The sequence below is a fragment of the Rattus norvegicus genome, chromosome 5 (assembly GCF_021556685.1).
Source record: "Rattus norvegicus strain SHRSP/BbbUtx chromosome 5, alternate assembly SHRSP_T2T, whole genome shotgun sequence".
NCBI lineage: Eukaryota > Metazoa > Chordata > Mammalia > Rodentia > Muridae > Rattus > Rattus norvegicus.
Window position 1 is genome coordinate 171539231 of NC_141538.1, and position 23494 is coordinate 171562724.

Below are 23494 nucleotides of genomic sequence, written 5' to 3' on the forward strand. Positions count from 1 at the left end.
TTAAATTGGTGTTTAGCTTTCTTTTTTAAGATTTATTTATTTTATTATATACAAGTACACTATCGCTGTCTTCAGACACACCAGAAGAGGCCATCGGATCTCATTACAGATGGTTGTGAGCAACTATGTGGTTGCTGGGATTTGAACTCAGGACCTCTGGAAGAGCAGTCAGTGCTCTTAACCACTGAGCCATCTCTCCAGCCCCATGAGTACATATTTTAAACTTTCAAATTCTACAAAAATGGAACATGAAAGCTATTGTATGACATTGCTCTAAGGTGATTTTGTTAAACAGTCTGTATTTTTAACTTAGTACATTATATCTCTATGCCTTTCCATTGTACTTTCTCAAGCCTTTATGGATTTTTCTTATCAGAAACTACCTTCTTTGCTGCTGTTATAGGTTCCGGATTGGATTCTTTTGAAGATTCTTTATCCTGACTGAAAAATCCTCTGTTCTCTGTTCTTTGATGTCCGTTCCAGCATCTAAGTTTTCAGTCTTCTCTTCTTCTAAGTCTGCTTTATTTTGATCTCTCTTAAAGAGAATTTATAAAATTGTAATTATTACTGAACGCATAATTATTTTCATGGTGACACTCAAAACAAAATTATATGGAGTCCAAACCATCTTCTACAGTGTTTTTCTGTTTTGTGATATGGAAAGTATTGTCTTCTTTAATCTAACTCCTTTCTTTGGAGACTTTATCTTTTATATTTTAACTCAGTATTCATGACCGTCTGTGTTCAGTTTCTTTAGCGTCTATGTACCTTTTTTTTTTTTCTTTTTTTCGGAGCTGGGGACAGAACCCAGGGCCTTGTGCTTGCTAGGCAAGCGCTCTACCACTGAGCTAAATCCCCAGCCCCGTCTATGTACCTTTTAAAACATTTCTATCTATTTCTTTTTCTCTTCCTCAAGGACTTTTATCTTTTATGTGTATTTGTTTATTTCTCTTACTGATTTCTAAACTTATCCTTTTTGTATTTAATTTTTTCTAAACTCTTTCCAGCTTTACGTGGCTTCTTTTTAAATTTATAAACTTCAACTTATTTATCTCTGCCTATGACGTTTTAATAACCAGTGTCCTATTTTCTTCAGCGTTTAAGCGTAATTCCAAGCATTTTTACCTGATCAGAAGTTCGTCTGTGCTCCCTGTCTCCCTCTGCTGTTCAGTTCACCACCTAGCTGTGGTTAGCCCCATCCAGCCCTTCTGCTCACAGCGAAGAGGCGGTTCCACCCTGGTGCAAGCTATTTGCTGGCTGGGGTCTGTGCATTCCAGGTACAGGCAAAAGCACAGCCTCCCCCATGACACTGTGGGTCGAGCATGTAGCTGCATGCTCATGGGAGACTGTGGAAGCGCCCGCACCCACCGGCCACCCTCCTCTCTAGCACGTGCTTCATCCCTCCCCCAAAACCATGTAGTGCTTGGGAGAAGCTGCCCCTTCTGATCCCTGTTCATGCCAAGCCTGTTCACGCCAAGCCTCACGTTAGGGTATTGTATATTTCCTTGGCTCCTATGGCCACCACAGAGCCCGCCTTCCACCCGGGAGGTTTCAGACTCTAAGCCTGGTTCTTCGTAAGTTTGCGTTTCTGTCTAAGTTTGGATTCTGCGCCTAGCATGTTGGATATCAATATAAAAGTACGGGGCTTTTCTATGCCCGCCCTATCTCTGAAATAAGGACAGGGACACCTGGTATGTTTATTAAAAAGCTTCTTGCACTATTGCTGGGCAGGGTCATCGTCGGTTCTAACCCGACCATGCTCGCCTGATTGCTTCCCAGCAACTTCCCAGCCACACAAGCTTAGCTGCCATCTTAGTCTCTGGCTGCTCTTAGTCCATCTGTGCTCTCCTCGGGGAGACTTCTCTCCTCCTGCCAGGACACCCGCACTGGATCGGGAAACCCTCTTCTTCTTCCGCCCAACTATTGGCTGATCAGATCTTTATTAACCAGCCAGAGATGACAGGAAAGAATTTTATACAACGCTGAGACAGGAGATGCTCGACAATGCCAATGTCTGTACTGCAACCAGATCTCTGGACACAGCAATCAGCATCTGAGTGCACAGTGCACAAAACCATGCCCTAAGAGTAGACTCGAGCCTTTGTGGCTACTTAGGAGCTATAGCTTCAGGTTTAAAAGGTGGGGTTTTTTTTTTGTTTGTTTGTTTTGGGTTTTTGGGGGTTTTTTTTGTTTTGTTTTGTTTGGGGTTTTTTTGTTTTTGTTTTTTTTGTTTGTTTGTTTTTTGTTTTTTGTCTAGAAAGCCAGATATATAGATTTGACAGAGACGGAGATGTTTTAGCCTGATGAAAGACATCTCTAAGTCTATATTTAGAAGACAACCAAAGAAAATTCAAAATCCTTGTGACTAAGTAGCAAGCACTCAGAGCACCATCAAATCTTGAACCGCCAAAAATCTCGGGGTGCTTAGAAGGTGAAAGAAGGGGTTGGAAAGATGGCTCAGCGGTTAAGAGCACTGACTGCTCTTCCAGTGGTCCTGAGTTCAATTCCCAGCAACCACAAGGTGGCTCACAACCCTGTGTAATGGGATCTTGTCGCGCGCCCAATGTCCCGCCAGCAAGAACGACGCATGGCAACAGGATTCTTCTGCGAGCAAGCCTTTACTGTGTTACAGCTCTTCTTAGTGTTACAGCTCTCTTAGTGTTACAGCTCTCTTGAACAGGGACTCGGAGCAGCAAAATCGCTCGGCTTATATAGACAACAGTATGCTAATTATCTCTCAGGGATTGGTGGGGCTTGGATCACCCCACTACTTGTCCTCCAGGGATTGGCGGAGAATGAATCACCTCATTAGCATATTAACGGTCAACTAACACCTGGTGCATAAACCGCACATGTGCAGTACCGCTGTTCACCACTAGAGGGAGCCCTAGCAAGGGGACAAGCCTGCACATGCGCAGTAAGTCGTTTATATCCAGACAAGGCTGGATGTCGGCGCCATCTTTGTTTTGCTGCGCCGCTCTCTACAGGATCTGATGTCAACCCATAGCAGAGATGGCTGCCCTTAGTCAAGATGGTGATGAAACCACAACTCTCATCTACTTCAGCCCAGAGCCAAGATGGTGACCAGCCATATTTGATTTGTGTCCCAGGACAAAATTATTCCATATGGTTTAAGCTTATCTAAGCACAGACTTTTAATTACCAGCGGTGACTTACGAGTTTAAGTTAACCTTCTGTCATAGATATTATAGGGTTTTTTAACCATATCAAAAAAAAAAAAAAAAAAAACAATAATCCCTTTCATTTCCAACCCCAGACATACCTGTGTCTGAGAAAGGGTGAACCATAACCCAAATTTCAGAGCCAGCAATAAAGTAGCACAGCTTAAAATAACTTCCATGTTAACTGAATGACATTTCAGTTTCTATTACATTACATCCAGAAAGCCCAGAGTTCAATTCTGAACCCAGACACCTGGCAGCAGGAGAAAGAAACGTCACAGTAAGCTCACATCGTCAAGACCAGCCAGAAATAAGCACGCAGTGTGGCCACATCCATCGACACACGTGCAAAATAGACAGCAAGATTTGCAGGCGCAGAAGTCACAGATTCCATTTGTTGGAGCCACAGCTGCGTAACAGTACTGTCAGGTCAGAGGTCAACACAGATCCCATGGCTCAGCCTTACCATCAGCTAGACCTGGCCAGGAAGTAAGACGTCACAGGCAACACCTGCCTTACAGGGACCATGTATGTGGCGGTGCAATACAGCCCCAAATCGGAACACATAGATGTAGACCAGATACACGAGGCATAAAGTCAAAGCAAAAACAGAAGAACAAGATAACATTTAACAACCGGAGTTCTTTGCTTTAGCAGTCCGTCAATCCTTTTCGCTGGCCGCCAAAGTGCCTGGCATCTCAGAGCATGAAACTTTCAAAGTTTTCAAAACTTCTGAAACTTCGTAATTCAGCTCCTGGTCCCATCAGGGGTTCCACATGACTCCGAACTCAATTAGCCAGAAATTAAAATAACCAGAAGTAACTAGAGGCCTGGGCGATACCTCCCTGTGCCCAAACTGGGGCAACAGGTCCTTCCCGTTCATCAGATATGACTGCTTCGAGCTTAACTGTGGACACCCTTCCATAGCAACCCCTTTGTGTAACATTTTATCTATGAGATAATTTTCTAAAGAACTTTTGTCGAAGAAAATATAATAGAGGCTGAGAAGGGGGCTTGGGGATTTAGCTCAGTGGTAGAGCGCTTACCTAGGAAGCGCAAGGCCCTGGGTTCGGTCCCCAGCTCCTAAAAAAAGAACCAAAAAAAAAAAATAGAGGCTGAGAAGAAGAATAAAGTGTGTGATATTTGGGGCTCAGCCCCATCCACCAAATGTATATGTCTGACTCTCTATATGTATATACATACATGTGTACATACATATGTAGGTATATGTATGACGTATGCATGAACACTTATGGATTTGTTGAGACAGGTGGTCAGACCTGGCCAAAATGTGTGTCTGTGTGTGTATGTGTGAGCATTTGTGTATGTGTGTCTGTGTCTATGTGTCTGTTGGTATATGTTTGTGTGTGTGTGTCTCTGTGTGTGTTTGTGTGTGTCTGTATGTGTATGTCTGTGTGTCTATCTCTGTGTGTGTTTGTGTGTGTATGCATGTGTGTTTGCATATCTGTCTGTGTATGTACATGCGTGTATGTGTTTGTATGTGTTTGTGTGTCCATCTCTGTTTGTATTTGTGTGTGTGTGCATGTGTGTCTGTGTGTGCATGTGTGTGCATCTGTGTGTGTGTGTGTGTGTGTGTGTGTCCTTGAATTCTCTTCCTTCTTTTTCTCTGACTCACAAAGATTTTACAAATTCCAAGTTTCTCCTCTAGCCATCAGGGACCCTTGACCCAGAGAGAAACCACTGGGTCTTTTTTTTCTTAAATCCCCTGCTGCTATCAGCTTGGAGTCAAATTACCAGAAGTCAGAGGCTTTTGGCCACAGAATAGCAAAGAATTAAAGACAGAAAACTGCCAAAAAGTAAGCCGCCTTTGGTCATGCAATCACTGAGAGGAGAATCACCGAAGGTAAAGGAGCTTCGGCCCTGATCAACCCATCGCTGACTTCATACCCCTTCGCTGCCTCCGTGAACCCAATACCAGATAAGCCACCAGGATAAGCCACGGGCAGCCTTGTTAACCCTGCAACCACATGGCTGTTCTCCAAGAATTTGGACATGATGGAGCAATCCAAGGAAGGTGTATGTACAGCAGAAAACAGTGTTCATATTTAAGGCAGCTGAGGCCAGGGGGATCTTAAAGTGAGCACATGTCATGAAGCCTTGATCTTTGCCCACAAGGATTACTAATGAAAGGAGCACTGGCTTGAGGCTGAACCCCGGGGTCTGGGTGGGCTTTCCACAGCCATGTTTTAAACACTGTGTGGTTGTGTGGTTCTAGCTAAGTGCTTGCGGTAGTTGCTCTGGGGCAATGCCCAGGGAGGGGTGAGCCACTCCCCTTTAACCTTCCATGGAGTAAAAGTCTCTGCACAGCTAGATTTTCTCTAGAGCTTTTCCAGGGCCTCCTGCACTGCCCTGTCCCTGAGGGAGAAGGGCTTGGGGAAGCCAGCCCCACTGAGAAGGCCCCTGCCATGGCCCTTGTTCGGGAACAGTGTTGGCAGCACCAGGATGGTTGCGGCTTCTGGCATCACGGAGCAGGACAAGGGACTGAGCAACCTGCACCCCTCTCTGCTGATAAGGGTGTTTGTACAGTAGAGATGCAGTTGGGGTGTGGCTGGGTGGGACTAGGCACTGTGGTATCGGTAATGCCAGCCAGGGTAACGTTTCCATCTGCCCAGGCAGGAGCTTCCAGCTGCTGGATCTCCTTTCAGGGGCACTTTGCCCCCTCTTCCCATGATGCCTGCTTAGCTGGTTTCTCTTCTTATCCTTAGCAGATGAGCCCTAGCTGTTTGTGACCACCCATCTTGGAGCCTCTGAAACGCCCAGAATCTTCCATGAGAGATGATCAGAGTCTGTGTGAAGGTTAGCCCTGGTGACGCCCAGCTCCCTGAAGTACTATAGCACCTCACAAACACTAGCAGCCTCCTCGGGCTCTACGCCCTGCTCCTGAGACTCCCAGCCATCCCAGAACAGGCACGGACAACCCTGTCCCTCTGTCCAACCTAGGTGCTAACACACTTTGGCCTTCTCACCTGCCAGTCAGGTCTGTGCACGCTGCCTCACAGAACCAGGGCTACACCAGACTGGACGTGAGTGTGGTGCTGAAAGGCTTGCTTAGCTATTACGTTTGGCCCTTTTTCAGTCTTTTTCCCTATTTAAAATTTTTCCTTTACATTTATTTTGTGCATGAGTGTGTGGTCTGTGTACGTGTGAGCACAGATCACAGCACATATGCAGAGATCACAGGACAACTTGCAAGAGTATTACATTTATATGAGTATGTGTACATGTGAACATGTGTGTCTGTGCACATGTGAGCATGTGTGTCTCTGTACATGTGAGTATGTGTGTGTATACATGTGAGCATGTGTCTGTGTACATGTGTACAGGTAAGCATGTGTATCTGTGTACATGGAGCATGTGAGTCTGTGTACAGGTGACCATGTGTCTGTGTACATGGGAGCATGTATGTCTGTGTATGTGTGAGTTTATGTGTCTGTGTATATGGGAGCATGTGTGTCTGTGTATATGGGAGCATGTGTGTCTGTGTACATAGGAGCATGTATGTCTGTGTACACGTGTACAGGTGAGCATGTGTGTCTGTGTACATGTGAGCACAGGCCACAGCACACATGCAGAGATCACAGGACAACTTGCAGGGGTTGGTTTTTGCCTTACATCATGTGGGTTCCAGGGATTAAACTCAGGCCACCCGCTTGACAGCCAGAGTCTTTTCCCCACTGGGCCAGCTGGCCAGCCCTGCTCCTTTCCCTGTATTTATTTATTTATTTTTAAAGATTTATTCGTTTATTGTATATAAGTACACTGTAACTGTCTTCAGATACACCAGAAGAGGGCATCAGATCTCTTTACAGATGGTTGTGAGCCACCATGTGGTTGCTGGGAATTGAACTCATGACCTCTGGAAGAGCAGTCAGTGCTCTTAACCGCTGAGCCATCTCTCCCTGTATTTATGACAAAATGAAGTCGGGAAAAGACACTTCAGGCTACAAACACCTTGCTTCTCACTCACTTTTACCCTTCCTGGTCGTCCAAATTCTGATTTCTTTATGCCTGGGGAGGAGTAGCAAAAATTCTGGCCCCCTTTTCTAGCTAAGTTATCCATCCACTGCAGCAAAACCCTCTCTTCCTCCCAGTTCCTATTGCACTGCCTGGGGCACTTCCTGGCTGTCATTTAGCCTATTGTACCCAGTTTGTTTGTGAACCCTGTTTGTGTGTGTGTGTGTGTGTGTGTGTCTGCTTCCTGCGCACAGTCTCTCATGTATAAATGTCCTCACAGAGGATGATGAGGCTCCTTATGGGAGAATTACAAGGGAAACTCTGGAACAGAATGGGGAGCTTGAAACCCACAGCACCATCCCGAGTGTCTCCCCTTCAGCCTCGTGTACCCAACCATTGCCCCCTTGCTTTATAGTCCCCTAAATCCTCAGGGCTGGCGCTGAGCTACCACCGCCATGGTAATCACCTTGACTGAGTGGGCTCAGGTACTCTGCTGAGGTGCTGCCTAAACAGCCGAGTTGCTTGGCACTCAGCTAGGAACAAACCAAGAGTCAGCCTCCTGCACAGGCACAGTCTCTGGAGCTGTTACCCGTGGTGCTCTGCAGATGCTGCACGCACCTTGGTAAGTCCTGCCCTCGCCCGTTCCGAGGCCTCAGGTGAGCCACGCCGCTTTCCTTCCCTCCTGCCTCTGTGCTGCCCTCCTACACCGGGTGCCGGTGCCTCAACCCATTCCCACCAGCTTCTGTGGACCACACCACACCCCTAGAACGTTTCCAAGGCAGCCTCTTCAGAGGCCCCGCAACAGGGAGGACCTGAAGGGCACAGGAAGCAGGGGCTGCCTGGAGCGGAAACCTGGTACCAAGGGGTTTCAGCCTGGCCCCAACTGCTTCACACACAGCCCTGAGATCCAGGGTTAGGGATCCTAGCAGCTGAGAGGAGAGACTTCCATCTGCTTCTCTAAGCTAGATCCAGGTAGTATCAGGTTCTTTTTGCTTTTTGTTTTATCTTCAGTGCCCTATCTGGGGTAACTAGACGTTTCCTCATGTTTTCTTTTCTTTCTTTCTTTTTTTTTTTTTTAAAGTAAAGCCTTTCACAAATAGAATCTGGCTTCCTTTTCTCCTCCTCTTCCTCCTCCTCCTCTTCTTCCTCCTCTTCCTCCTCCTTCTCTTTTAAGATTTATTTATTTATTATACATGAGTACACAGTCACTGTCTTCCGACACACCAGAAGAGAACATCAGATCCCATTACAGATGGTTGTGAGCCACCATGTGGTTGCTGGGAATTGAACTCAGGACCTCTGGAAGAGCAGTCAGTGCTCTTAACCACTGAACCATCTCTCCAGCCCCTTACTCATGTTTTCTAAGCAAAAGCCACACAGTACATGAAGAAGAGCAGCTAGGCTGAAAACCCAGGCCTGTGACCTAAGGTTGTTCTGTCTCTCTGGCCATCCACTGGACAGCCTTGTCCTGTGCCTGTCTCACATTGCGGGCATTACCACGGTGCAGGCTGGCAAGGGTGCTGATCAGGGAAACCACCATGGAGAAGCAGGCTTGTTACAGCTCCCCCGCCCCTGCCCTGCCCGTGCCACACAAGGCCACCCGGGGAAGCCCCAGGGCTGATCAGCAAGCAGAAGAAGCAGAGTCCCTACAGGTGAGAGCCTTCGTGTAGTTTCCATGGGAAAGGCCAGTCAAGGTCATTGAGCGGGCCTAGGCTTGGTCTGCACAGAGGACAGTTTCCCAGACTCTGAGGTACAGGGACCAATTTGGGTTGAGAGGCATGAACTCTGGGGGTCACAAACTGAAGACATGATGACGGTTGATTGATGGAGCTGGCTTTACAGACTCTGAGCTGTAGGGGCCAATCTTAGCTCTGGAGCCCTAGGGATCATTGGTCTGGGGTATAAAGGCCTCAGAGGACACCTCTAGGTGGTGTGACTAACCGGCAGGGAGGAAGATATTCTAAAGACTCGTATTGTTCCTCTCACCAACTCTCAGACTATTGAAGCAGTGGGCCCCAGGGAACTGAAATCACCTCAGAATTCTCACCCCATGAGAGGAGAAAGCCTAAAGCATAGGCCAACAAGAAGAGAAGCTGCTCTCCTGAAAAGAGACTTTCCATTCATCAGCCCACTTCACAGGAGAGGCGGTGGGTGATGGGTGGGACCACGCCTTACCCAGGACTACTGGAATATGCATGCCCCTGCCTCTGTTTTAACCTCAACTTCTGCTCAGAAAGATGGACTTGCCGGGGTCACTAGATATCTGTCCTCTTTCCCAGTGTGGCCATCTGCTGACTCCGTTCTAGTGAGTCCAGCCCTTACCACTTCCTGGGCCTCAGATGAACCTTGGCGCTTTCCTTCAAACCCGCCACCACTTAGCCTATCCCTGCAGCTTCTGGGGCTGCACCTCATTCCCAGGACACTTCTGAGGCCCACACCTCAGAAGCCCCTGGGGTGGGACCTGGAGGGCAAAGGTCTTCAGCATCCAATATGGGGGCGATTAGGCATTCGCTTGCATCTCTGGGGGTTGGGGGGAGAGGAATCACACAATACATGAAGCTGGTCTGGAAACCCAGCATGGCGGGCAGCCTAATGTTGCCCGGCTGTTCTAACCAACCTGCTGAAGAGACAGTGCAGCCTTGTCCTGTGGCTCGTGATGCAGATTAACTGCCATGATGCGAGCTGGCAGTTTAGCTTTTCAAAAATTAAAAATTAACCCTGTTATATTGCCTCCTCGGGGGCTGGAGTCCAAACTGAGCTTGTCGGGCACAGGCTGCTGCTCTAAAGTCCAGCAGTGCAATGGTTAACACTGATTATTAACTCGATGGGATTTAGAATCACCCCCCCCCCAATGGAACTGGGTTGAGGTGGATAGACCCAGCCTAAAGTGAGGGAGTGTCCCTCCGAGGGCGAGGGTCTTGAACTGAACGAAAGCTCAGAAAGGAAGCTGAACATCCTCACCTAGCACTGAACTTCCTCGCCGTGGACGCAAGGTGACCCGGCCAACTCACACACCTGTCTTTCCCACCACGACGGACCTGAAACCAGGAACCAAAATAACCCCTTCTTCCTTACATGGTTTCCTGTCAGGTGTTTGAGCCAAGCACTGAGAACAGTAGCTCCCACTGCTGGACTCCAGATTGGCTCGTCTGAATGTAAATTACAAACTCCCAGGTCACCAGTTCCTGGACCTAGGAGTTGGCTCCTCCCAGAAGGATTAAGAGAAGCTCCAGAGGTCAGACTGTCAAAATGAAACCACGTTCAGGACAGGCATCTATTGTGGGCAGCCGGCTACAAAGAACAGGATGCCCTCAGGGTCCCCCACTGCACCTCTTGTGTAGCTTGAGTCAGTGTGGCTTGAAGGCACCGGTTCTGGTGACCCTTGGCTCCAGTGCTGATCCAGACTGGGCAGCCCCAGGGTCCTCTACACTCTTAGAGCCCTCTCAAGGAACAGTAGGAACACGGTGTCGTGCAGCTGGCCCCAGGCGTCCATTTATTTGGGTGGATGTGACCTCTGCCTGTGCTTGGTTGAACATGTTTGCCCTGTGCTGCTATAGGAGACCAGAATAGAGAGAAGAGGGTTCTGCACTGGCAGAGAAGGTGGCAGTGTCTCGGGCCCTGCTGTGTCTCTGCTCCTGAATGCCTACCCATTCTGTGAGCACCAAGAAGAGCAGCTCTCAGGCCCACTGTGCCCAAATCTTGTTTTTTTTTTTAATATTTATTTATTTATTTATTATGTATACATCATACAGCTTTCTGCCTGCATGTATGCCTGCAGGCCAGAAGAGGGCACCAGACCTGAATATAGATGGTTGTGAGCCACCATGTGGTTGCTGGGAATTGAACTCAGGACCTCTGGAAGAGCAGACAGTGCTCTTAACCTCTGAGCCATCTCTCCAGCCCCCCAAATCTTGTTTAACAACCACTCTGCCATCTCCCAGTAATTCTAGCATCTAATTTTAAATTCACAGCTCCGCTATCGAGCGCTCTTCCAAGGCAACCTGAGCCTTGTGTTTGAAGACTCGGCCCTAGATGTAATCAGAGCAAAGCCAAAGGCCAGCAGATCTAGAACAATACAATGGGCATTTTACTGGGGACTTACAGGCAAAGCATGGGGTTGGGTGGCAGAAAACTGACCCCTGCAATTTAATCAGAATGAAGGGCTTAGAAAGTAACCAGGAAAAAGTGATGTCAGTCAAGACTGGTTTGCCTGAATTGTCTCAAGCTGACACCAGGGGCATCAAGCACGTTCTGGGTGCTGATAGCAAAGAGTCTCCACATAATGTTTCATGCCACTCACTAATGGTTTTGCCTCTTGTAGTTTGCTAGGAGACTCTGTGAAGAAAACAGACCAAATAGGTCAGCGGCCGCTGTGTGGTTAAGACTCAGGAAGGCTGCATCAGGCCAAGCTGCATCCATTCATGTGAACGCATACCCAAAGTTGGTGTGGTTCCTTGGTGGTCAGAGCCCTCCGTGTTACTGGAGACCCTGTTCATGATGACAGCTTCATGTGCCGATGTCCTCTTTGTGAGTCGTGAATGCAGACTTGTTCCACAGTTCTAATTATAATCTGCCGGAAACAGCAAACATCAGGCATGAGTACAACCTTCCCACCTCTGCCTCCTAACTCAACTTCCTCAACCACTAGCATTAACATACAAGTTTCTCTCCGTGTTCCACGGGCTAAAGAGTGGATGAATAGCAAGGTTACGTGGAGTGAAGAAGACAGACATATGGAAGATAAGAAAAGACAGATGGTGAAGAGAGAAGATGGATGGATGATACAAACAGATGAGAAGAGATTATGGTGGTTTGAGTGAGAATGGCCCCATAAGGTCATCTGTTTGGATGCTTAGTCCCCAGTTAGCGGAACTGTTTGGGAAGGATTAGGAGGTGTGGCCTTACTGGAAGAGGTGTATCGCAGGGGGTGAGGTTTCAAAAGCCCACATCGGGACCAGTTCTCCCTGCTCTGTGTGTGTGTGTGTGTGTGTGTGTGTGTGTGTGTGTGTGTGTGTGTGTGTGTAGTCTTGTTCATGGTATCTCTTCACAACAACACAACAGTGACTAAGATACACAGAGGTATAGCGTGTAGCCTAATGAAGCTTTCCATTGCTATGGCAAACACCTCAGGAGATCAGGGGAGCAATTCAAGGAGGAAGGCTATGTTTCAGCTCACTGTTTCAGCAGAGTTTATGGCCGCTGGCTTCACTGCTTCTAGGCCTGTGGTACGGCAGAGGCTTGTATAGATCTGTGTGGTAGAGCAGGGTTGCTCCGCTCACAGCAGCCAGGGAGCAGAAAGGGAATGTTGGTGTGCACATAGGAGAGCCTCTTTCCCACTCTCCTTTCATCTGGGCATATCCCATGCTCAGGACGGGACTTTCCCCTCAGCCAACCATCCCTGGAGATGCTCCACAAGCGCACCTGAGCCTGCTCCCTCACGGGCACTTCTGAACTCAGCCAAGCTGACGATCAAAGTTGTCCGCTGCACGCCTCAGAGCGAGCGCAATTAGCCACCGTCTCGACCTCTGAACACTGTTCTTTATAAATGCAAACAGTTCTTGGGAGATGCCAGGACTCGGGCAGGGGGACAGATGAGCCTGGAACACAGCACCCGGCTTGCCTGGCAGTCACTCCCGTGAACCGATGCTCCGTGTTCAAAGGTTCCTATTGGAGAAGATGCCCATGGAAATGTGGGGGGCCAGAAAATATGGCAGCGATGAGATCGATCGCCGGGCAGGATGAAAAAACCCAGTGGTTGCTGACACATCAGCGAGGGTGACTACACCTCCCACCAGTGGAGAACCCTCGCCAAGTGACTAGGTGGCAAGAGAACATAGTCACCTTGGAGCAGCCACTGTTACTCTCACAGGACAGACAGGTGTTTGATAAGACACACGATAGAGACAGGGTGTGTAACAAAAATATTTATTTCCTATGACAAGTAGAAAATAACTTAGACATTCATTCTGAAGCCAAGGGAATGGTTTGGTCACTAAGAGTGCTGTTCCACAGCATGAGAAAGGACCTGCGTTCTTGAAACTGGGCTCATCCCCAGAATCCACTTTAGAAGTTTGGCATAGTGCTGTGTGCCCTAAACCCAGCGCTGAGAAGGCAGAGCCAAGGGGATGCCCAACGCTCAGTGGTAGGCCGATCTAGCTGAATTGATGAGCCTCGGGCTGGCTCAAGATGGCTAGCTACTAAGGAACAAGTACTGAAGACCAGCTTTGACAGGTCAGGTACACTGAGGAGAGGTGTGGAGTCAGTGATTAATCAATCCCTCAGCAGACTTGTGTCTGAGGGAGTAAAACTTAGTTCTCTGGGGCCTGCAGAAAACTCTCTGGGGCTAGGTCCGGTGGGAAAAGGGGGTAACAGGTACGCGTGTGCACACACACACACACACACACACACACACACACACACACACACAAAGAAAATAGAAGGCATTGACCCGCCCCGTCTGGAGGACCACGCAGGTCATCACAGTGTTACTTGAAGAGCAGAGGTAGAAGCGTCAAGTTTGAGGCTTGCCCAAGATACAGAAGGAGTCCATGGTTGGCCCAGACAATTCCGTGTGACTTTGCCTCAAGATAAAAAACGGAAAGAGTCTTGGGAATGTAGCTCAGAAATAAAGCACTTGCCTGGTATGGGCAAGATTCCAGCCCCAGAAACTTCAAAATAAAATCCACCAATGCCATATTCTTGTCTCATCGCAAGCACCCTGACCCCAGAAGGCCGTGCTCAGCAGCCCTCTGGATGAGCAGCCTTTAACATTTCCAGGACGGTCAAAGGCCTAGGGTTTAGACAGGCTGTCTGGAAGATTTGGGAAGTAGGGCATAGGGTCTGTGGTAACTGTCACTGATACAGACTTTGGATCGTTTGCATGGGCGCAGATGATCCCATTTAACACTAAGAAGGACAAAGCAACTGCTACACCCTGGGCCATGGCAACATCTCCCCTGCCATGTGATGCCGTAGCAGCCCAGGGCATCTGCCGTGCCCCCCTGGCATATGGAAACTTCCCATCAGGGTCTCCAAGGTGTCTCATCACCCCGAATTCATGCAGTTGAAGGCTGCCTCCTCCTCGGTCACAGAAGGACCAACCTCGATGACTGGAAACCTGATGGCGTCCTCTTGTTGCTCCTGCTGCCAAAGAAGCACAGGGTGAACTCCTGCCTCTCAGGCACCGAGCTGGGGACTGCATGGTTCTCGGGGACCTGTAAGGCTCAGATGTAGACCCTGGAGTTGGGTCCTTCAACCAGTTGGAACCTCCTCCCCAACCCAAACACCCCCCCCCCCCAGCAATGATACCTGGAAAGCCTCCAGCTCACTGGCCACTATGCCTGTAACACAAGGACATCAAGTCATGGGAGGGGCTGAAGCAAGAGGGAAGAGGGGCACACAGCAATGGAGAACCCACATTCTGGGCTTCCAGCTGTGGGATCTACCTCCAGAGTCTGACCGTCTCTAAGAGAAGAAGAAACGAGCTTTGGGCATGTGTCAAGACTCACAGGAGGCCCACCGGGTGAAAGAACAGATCCCTACCCACCTTCCTGGAGGCCAAAGTCAATCACTCACCCTCTTTGCAGAGTTGGGGAACCTACTCACTCCCAAGAGCGAGGACTTAACTTGGGCAGAAAGGGGGATAGGCTACCTGATCCACCTGCAATGGTGGCCTGGACTGGGAGCATGCAGGGGTGAGTGCACAATGGTATGCTTCCTCACTGTTGAGAGAGTGGCCTGACTGACCATTTTTGTTTGTTTGTTTGTTTGTTTTTTGTATGTTTGTTTTTTGATTCCCTGAAGCATGACCCAGAGCTTCCCAGGCCTGATTTGGTCTACAAGCTGATCTCTAGAGCCCAGTTCAGCAGGACACAGCAGAGACTGGACAGTGGAAGGAAAGAAGGGAGAGCAAGGGAGGGAGGAAGGGAAAAACGGAGAGTCCTGGAGAGGCCACCTGACAGCTGGGCTCTGAGGAAGGGCTCTACCACTAGCCATTGTAGATCCAGACTCCACAAAGACCCTGGGACCACTCCTGGAGTCCTGAGCCCTGGGAGGGTGGGTCGTTGCTCACTGGTATGCCGCTGTCTTTGCTTGCGGAGGAGGAATACAACTACCCCAGCTCCCACTATCGCAACTCCCACTATCACAACGACGATGTAGAAGGTCTGGAAGGAGCAGGTGGTGTCTGTGCTGCTGGTCCCATGTTTTACTTCCCGTTGAAAGGTACTGCACCTAGGAGAGAGCAGCCATGGGACATGGTGGGAAACCTATGCTGTAGGGGATAGGTCGGCAGACTGGACAATGTCGGGGAACGAGGCAGGGTCCATGCAGCTCAGAGCCTTTCAGCTGGTACAACAGCTCTGAGATAGCACCCAGGTCTGTTACAGCTTTCAAGCCCTTTATGGGGAAACGGGGGGGGGGGAGGGAAGCAGGGTAGAAATGGAAGCAAAACAGAGGAGGAGGGGGAAGAAGAGGAAGAGGAGGAAGAGGAGGAGGAAGGAGGGGTGCTAGGGACAAAGCTGGGGACTGAACTGACCTCAGTGAGGAGAAATGGGGTAAAGAAGATAAACTGATGCCCTTCCCTAGGGAAGCCTAATGGGCAGATGCTCTTCCCTAGGCATCACCCAAAGAAGCCCAGCTATCGTCAGAGATCCCGAGTTCCCAGTTAGCTCTAGGGTCTGAGATCCACATTGAGGAGAATCCCGGCTCAGGTGGAGAAGGGTCCTCCCCTGAGAACATCATGGCGGTGGTTTGAATGAAAATGGCCCCCATAGGCTCATAGGGAGCCGCACTGTTGGGAACGCCTCCTCATCAGAGTAGGTGTGGGCTTTGGAGGAAGTGGGTCCCAGGGCTTTGGGGTTTCAGATGCTCAAGCCAGACCCAGTGCCACTCTCTCCTTCTGCTGCCCGCTAACCCAGATGTAGAACTCCCAGCTGCATCTCTAAAACTATGTCTGCCTACATGCCACACTTCCCACCATGACAATAATGGGCTTATGCTCTGAAGCTAGCCCCCATTAAATGTCTTCCTCTATAAGAATTGCTGTGGTCACAGTGTCTCTTCACAGCCATGGAAACCCTGACTAAGACATCTTACAACCAGCACACACGCATGCACGTGTGCACACACACACACAGACACACAAACACACACTACACACACAGACATGCACACAAACACACACAGACACACACTACACACACAGACATGCACACAAACACACAGACACACACTACACACACAGACACACACTACACACACACACACACTACACACACACAGACACACACTACACACACAGACATGCACACAAACACACACAGACACACACTACACACACAGACACACACTACACACACAGACACACACTACACACACAGACACACACTACACACACACAGACACACACTACACACACAGACACACACTACACACACAGACACACACTACACACACAGACACACACTACACACACAGACATGCACACAAACACACACAGACACACTCTACACACACAGACACACACTACACACACAGACACACTCTACACACACAGACACACACTACACACACAGACACAGACATACACACAAACACACACAGACACACGGACACACACTACACACGCACAATGGAAGTGCATGGAATTCCCACAACCTTGACTTCTTGATCCTACAATCATAGAGTGGGAACTGACCACAGCCTGTGGCGTCCTAGCTGAGGCTCCATATTGCTCTGCCCACCTGGGATGCAGCTCAGCTGGGTTTGGCTACTCATCTCCCAGGGGAAGAGAGTAGACCCTTCTCCAGAGTGCTAGTCACCTACTTGGTCCAGGGCAGGCATTCCTCCTGAGTCCCGCCAAGTGAGAAGGTTCCTGTCAGGCAGTCAGCACATACAGTGTCATGGCTGTAAGTACCTGGGAAGTGTAGAGGAGTACTAGGTTCAGGCTTGCAGAGACCTGGCCTTCCCTGGGGTGGGGCTTGGAAGCTGTCTGTTCTGGAACCTTCCAACACATAATGCCCTGTGGCTGGTAGGGGGAGCTGCAGCAGTAGATGGCACCAGGAGACTGTGACAAGGGGCTGGGTAGTTTTAGGACATCCTGGACATGGAAAGGGCCTGATGTAATAACCCAGGGATCCTTTACCCCATAAACCCTTAAGGAAGCCCAGCCAGATGCCAGAGAGAAGGCGAAGGCAGCCCTCACAATCACAGCTAGGTGAGTAGTGGGGTTGGGCACAGTTTACAAGTGGGGTTCCCTTCGAAGCATCTGAGCTGAGGCAGGATAGCCAAGGATAGACCTGAGGCTGGATAGCCGAGGTTAGACCAGAAGTAGGAGCCAATGGTGCTGCTCCAGCTCCCCTTCCCTCCTCCGCCCTCTGTCCTCTTCCTGCCTCTCACCAGAAAACCTTTTCTTTCTGATCTTCCAGATTCTCTGAGTCCTGCTTTTCCTTGTCCCCCTGTGTTCCCCTCTCCCCTCCCCAACCTTCTGCTGTCTCACCCTCCCTCCTGGGAACCTATAGCACTCTCCTCTCATGCCACTAGGACTGGTCTGGGGTGGGTGCCCTAGGGTTGGCCAAGATTTCTGTTCCATTCCTTCTGAAATCCTTAAACTGGAGGTTTTCTAGACCCCAGGTTCACTGGAACAAGGGTGGCCTCAGAAAAGAGCCTTCAGTCGGCCAGCTCACCTCTCTTCTGTACCCTCTGTCCTGGAGGGCAGGCGGCGTGAGGCAAGCATGTGGAACAGGCGCCCCCATCCTGGTTCTCACAGAAGTAACCTGAGATGCATCTGCACACAGTGTCCTTCCAGCTGGAGCACTCCTGCCAGGTCAGCAGGCCCATGTCTGCCGTCAGAGACAAGGCCATGGGGGCACCAGCGAGGGATTTGGGGAAGCACCCATCCTCCAGCCGTCCCAATGTACCTGGGTCCGATTCTGCACAGCTTCACTTGCCAGAAGCTACCCACCACCTGCACATGTGGTACCAGGTTTGTCCTACAGGGGGAGCCAGACATAGCTCAATGGCTCTGAGCAGGGGGCGTGGTCTAGGACCGATGGGATCACAGAGTAGTTCACGGTTCAGAACCTGGGTTTTGACCAAGTCTGAATCGTCCTTGCCTCTGTTTTCTCCTACTCCGGGAAGTAGGACTCCCAATCCACGTGCCCACAATCCTGGAAGTGTGGAGTTGGTAAGGCTCTGCCACCCAGCAGAGTGCCGTGGTGACTTAAAATCCTCGTCAATGGAAATCGGCAGTCTTCTGCCTCTGGGTCTGAGCCGACTGTTTATGGGAATTGTGCGAATAGGTACAGAGTCACTCTGTAGGAGTGAGGCTGACCAGGTGAGGGTCTGTGTGTTGAATACAGAGGTTCCTTCTATAAGGGTGAGGGCGTCTCCGTTTGCACACTGTGGTCATCCTCGGTAGAGGTGAGTTCAACCCTCTTCACGCACTACAAGTAAGCACGGGGTCATCCTTGTGGGGAGCGTGATGCCAACCGCATGGGCTATAATAAATCCAGAGTCAACAAAGGCTAGTGTCTGGAGATTGTGGGGCTGTGGTGGGAACAGAAGCACTGGCCTTACAGTTTCAAACATGCTGGGACCTGTGTCCCCATCTGAGTCTACCCCAGGTCCAGGCAGCCATCATTCTACAAGTGAAGCTTTCCTGGGTTTCTTCATATGAAGGAAAAATATATATATATAATGACTAATCAATCCCCAGTGACGTCCCACCCCATGTAAGAGCTCTTTCATGGGCAAGGAAACTGAGGCAGGAAAGAGCCTCTCATCACCCACATGAACCAGACAGAAGGGGAGAGAAAGCAGCAGACAGTGGAGTCTCAGTGACAAGAGTGAGGGCAGACACCCTGAGGACCTGCTGACAATAGTAGGAAGGTAAGCCTGCAGCTCGGTAAGTTACCCCCTTCTAGAACCAAGGCCTGAGTTCAAGTCCTCCAGCGCGCCCCACCTCCTCAGGAGCTCCTACCTGGATCACAGACTCCGCAGGGCAGACACTTGCTCAGGCCATTCGCATGGGCGGTATAGGTCTGTGGGGGACAGGGGGCACACACTGTGCCTGTATGCTCACTGCAGACCTGCTTCACATGGTAACCTGCAGCCAGGACCCACAGTTCCTCAGCAGGGTTGGGGGGGGGTAACCTACAGAAGCCGTCCCTGAACCCTCATGTGGGTCCAACAAGTACGGCACCAGCCGCAACTAAGGTCCCACAGGACTTGTTGGCCCATATGCCTTCTGTGCTCCCTCTATGAGTAATTCAGAAGCTGGTGGTAGGGCCTTTTAAATCACTCGGAACTGGTTCTGACCCCAGCCCACTTTCAGTCTCAGCCTCTGGTTATACTGACACAGAACCTGCCCTATCCCCTAGGCCCACCCCGGGCAGTGCAACTTCAAAGATCCCAGATGCTGACCGACTGACTGCAGGCTGCCAGGCACTGACTATCCCTGAACTGGACCCTGTATAGCCATTGGACCGAGGACCCAGAGGCCCAGAGACTCAGGACAGGAGTTCCTCCCTGGTATAGCACTGCCTCCTGGGAGCTCCTACCTGGATTGCACATGGGGCAGCACTCATCCCCAACAGAAAACTCCTCCTGTCTGCACAAGGGCTGGGCAGAGATACACTGCAACAAGTTCAAAAGGAAGACACACGGCACCTGGGAGAGCAGATGAGTGCTGCAGGAGAGGACTCCCTCCATCTCTGTGGCTCCCTCCCCCAGGCTGGCCCAGGCCCTCAGTTCACACTCTGCTGCTCTGCTCCTTGCAATGAGGAAGTATCAGCCTACAACTGCAGTGTCTCTGGAGGAGGGGCTGGGGCCCAGGTCTGCCTTCATTGTGTGCCTTCAGCCTGAGAGGCAGCAAGGTTAGCCGGGGCTGGGAACAGGCTCTTCAGAATCCTGAGGCAGGGGTGGGGTTGAGGGCTGGTTGGGGGGTGTGGGGTGGCTCACTGATAGTTAGTGTATCCTACTTGAGCAAACAGGTTAGACACTCTGGCTCCTGCTAGCTTACCCTGATCTCTAGCTCCACTGAGTGAAGGTGCTTATCCTCAGGAACGGAGCTGCATAAGGTTGGCCTCTGGCTACAGGGCCTGTCCAAGACAGCCTAGGGTCTGCCAAGGGCTCTCCAGGGTCTACCAAGAGCTACTATCCCCATGGCACCACCACCTTCCCTTGAAAGAGAGCCATAGCTGATATCTGTGAGTGGAGTCCAGTGGGGGGACAGTGGGAGCAGAGGCCCGGTCTGCCTGTAGCCTCCCAACCTCAGATTGTTCTTAGTTATCTCCAGAGATCTGTTGGAGATTCAGCAACAAACAGCCTCCATGAGCTAGCTATCCAGACAGAGCAGAGGGACAGGAAATGCTGGGGGGAGGGAGGGTGATCTGTGGCTGGAGTCAGGCTGGAAGGACAGAGCTAAGAGGCTGTAAAGGGCTCAAGAACTCACCAGCCTGAAGGTGTTGTCTGCCCGGCTCCAGGGTGACGACTCCCATCCCGGGAGAGGTTCCATTTTCTTAATCAAGACACTGCAGGCCAGGAGCCCCATGGACTTTGGACCTCCTCACACACTCTCATGAGCCCCAGCTAAAACTAAAAGTGAGAGAGAATGCAGTTTCTCTGACTGAGCAGATGGGGGACGTCAAATACACATGGGGTGTGGTGCTGGAAAGCACCAAAGTCCAGAGCCTCAGCCTCAGACAAGGAAACTAGCACGTTCTCCCAGCCCATGTGTGTGTGTGTGTGTGTGTGTGTGTGTGTGTGTGTGTGTGTGTGTGTATAATATATATATATATATATATATGGTATATATATATATATATATATATGGTATATATACCCTCTGAAAGTATTTCTGTCTCCCAGGTCACTGCCAACACCTTGGTGCTTACCTCGAGTTTTCTGATAGACAGTCTGAAATAGGAACCCCTCAGGGAACTGGGAACTTGGTCTTTTGACCCACTTCCCAACACACCCCTCTCGCAGGACCCTCCCCTAGAAGGTTTAGTCACTTCCCAGACACCACGTCAGGGATAGCCCCACTACCACTGCTCACCGCGGTTCCTCAGCCTTTACGCTTCACACGCTTGAGCACCGAAGGCCCTAGGAACAGGAGCTTTATCTTCTAAGGGTGAAGCTGGGCTTCTTATCAAACTCGAGCAGGCCGTGGGCCTCTCTAACCGTCCCCTGAGAGGGACCAGGCAGAGCAGACTTATTTTCCATCTGCAGATGAGGATGGGAGCTGCGAGGAGGACTACAGGGTGGTGTGTTGGGCTTTTAACCACAGCCACCGGCTGAGGTCATGGGCTCAGTATCAGTAAGCCTTGGGCTGGAGGCCTACTATAGACCTAGGCTCCAAAGAGGACTAAGGAACTCCAGAGGAACACAGGAAATCAAGCTCCTCAAGATTCTTTGATCTGTGCTACTTCCTCCCCCCATCCCTGCCCACTGACCGTTAAAACTAACCACACATGATTGCTCCCATCCAGCTGAATTGATCACCACCCTCCTAGGTTGGGCTGGCACCCCAGCCCTGGGCTGGTTTTCCTCATTGCCCTGTCCTGCCCACACCTAGAACACACCCTGTTCCAGTGAACTGTGTGGACCAGGCTAGAGAACACCTGGCCCTGAACACCTACCAACAGCTCTCTCTGGTTCTCGACTCAAGAGTTTTGATTACTGTTGTGGTGAAGAAACACCATAACCAAAAGCAACTCAAGGAGGTGAGGGTTGATTTGGGTTGCACTTCCACATTGTCGTCCATGGCCAGAGGAAGTCGGGACAGGAACTCAAGTAGGGCTGGTGCCTAGAGTCAGGAGCTGATGCAGAAGCTATGCAGGGGTGCTTCTTACCGGCTTGTTATCCACAACTTGTTCAGCCTGCTTTCTTATAAAAATCTAGGACCACCAGAGCCCAGGGATGATACTACTACCCACAGTGAGCTGGACCCTCCCCCATCAGTCAATAACTAGGAAAATGTCTTACAGCCTGATCTTATGGAGGCATTTTTTTTTCTCAATTGAGATCCCCTCCTTTCAGACGAGTCTAGCTTGTGTCAAGTTACATGAAACTAGCCAGTGCTCTAGTCCACAGTCCTCCAGAATCCCACCCGAAAGGGACCACACACACACACACACACACACACACACACACACACACACACACACACTCTGCTCTATGTTACAGAGGCTGTCCCACACATCCGTCTGTGTGCCTCTGTAGTAGACAACGCAGAGTGAACAGCCTCTGACAGTCCAACACAGTGATGTGGTGGTCTCCTAGTGAAGAGGCAGATCTTATACCCCCACCCCACGGGTGAGCACTGGGAAATGGCCAAAGCCCCACAGCTCACAGGTACCTCAGAACACACAGAAGGCTCTGGACTGCAAGTGTATCTCCATGTCTGTGGGTTCTCCGAGACATGCCCCAGGGTGGGAAGCCAGAGGATTCAAATGAGGTAGGTGAGATCCCTGAACCTGGTACGGCCACACAAAACCTCTACCAAGCTCCCAAACCACCATTCCCGGAGATTAACAATCCAAGATCGTCGTCCTCTTGGGAAACCAGGAACAAGGATTTACGGGCACCATGTAGTGTCTGGCTGAGTGAGGAGTGCTAGGTTGTTCATGCTCCACCGCCGGACACCAGCATAAAAGCCTTGGGTCTGAGAAGGCTGGGCAGTGTCCCCTAGATGTTATCTGTGGTGAATCTGAACCCAAACATTGTGTCTTCATTGAGGTCTTCTCTGAGGCCCATTTCCACGCCTTATAACTCTTCAACCTCTGAAGGATTACTGTGTAGGACTACCTAATCGCCTCTTGAATAAAAACTAGGGGTGACCTGCTACTCCTTCAACCCAGGATGTCCCATGCCCATCACCAGATGGCTCTATTCTGGCCCCCAGTGACAAAACCAGACAGCAGAGACTGGCTCTGGGTCTTACCCACCACCAAAGCATTTTCTCCTGGATATCACCTGCTACCTTCACCCCCTCATTTCCGCCACCTGACAGATGGAGGGATGCCATCATGTCTCCATTTTCTCTACAACCACCCTGATACCTTTGGCTGTTTCATCCAGACCCTGAGCCCAGAGGCCCTGAGGTCAACCACCTGATCCCAGGGGTTGTGGAGACCACCCTGAGCACAGCTCTTCTCCCAGCTGCAGATGGGAAGCTACAACAGAGGAGATCTGAACACAGACACAGATGCCTAACCCTAACCCTCTGACCTCCGCAGGAGCGGAAGACCCAGGCCACAGCTTCTCCCCAAATCCTACCCCGGTCACCCAGCCATTCTCTGGAGGACTTCTCCTAGTCCCGCTCTGATCTCTGT

At 50.3% G+C, this 23494-nt stretch overlaps 1 protein-coding gene and 2 long non-coding RNA genes across 35 annotated transcripts; 1 reads left to right on the forward strand and 2 right to left on the reverse strand.

Annotated features, from left to right (window-relative positions):
- Nucleotides 1–10892: 10892 nt before the first annotated feature.
- LOC148006196 (uncharacterized) lies at nucleotides 10893–12418 on the reverse strand. Its single transcript, XR_015621379.1, has 3 exons — nucleotides 12334–12418; nucleotides 11593–11727; nucleotides 10893–11492 (listed from the first exon to the last, which is right to left on the reverse strand). It is a non-coding gene; the product is annotated as an uncharacterized LOC148006196 (long non-coding RNA).
- Nucleotides 12419–13066: 648 nt separating this feature from the next.
- Tnfrsf14 (TNF receptor superfamily member 14) lies at nucleotides 13067–21793 on the reverse strand. Of its 33 annotated transcripts, none has more exon segments than NM_001015034.1 (8): nucleotides 13067–14300; nucleotides 14466–14497; nucleotides 15229–15389; nucleotides 16983–17073; nucleotides 17843–17998; nucleotides 19138–19263; nucleotides 19718–19826; nucleotides 20611–20762. In NM_001015034.1, coding segments are annotated over 8 exon segments (837 nt in total). In that variant the 5' UTR covers nucleotides 20674–20762; the 3' UTR covers nucleotides 13067–14201.
- LOC148006197 (uncharacterized) lies at nucleotides 18111–20712 on the forward strand. The gene is made up of 2 exons (XR_015621380.1): nucleotides 18111–19046; nucleotides 19538–20712. It is a non-coding gene; the product is annotated as an uncharacterized LOC148006197 (long non-coding RNA).
- Nucleotides 21794–23494: the final 1701 nt, after the last annotated feature.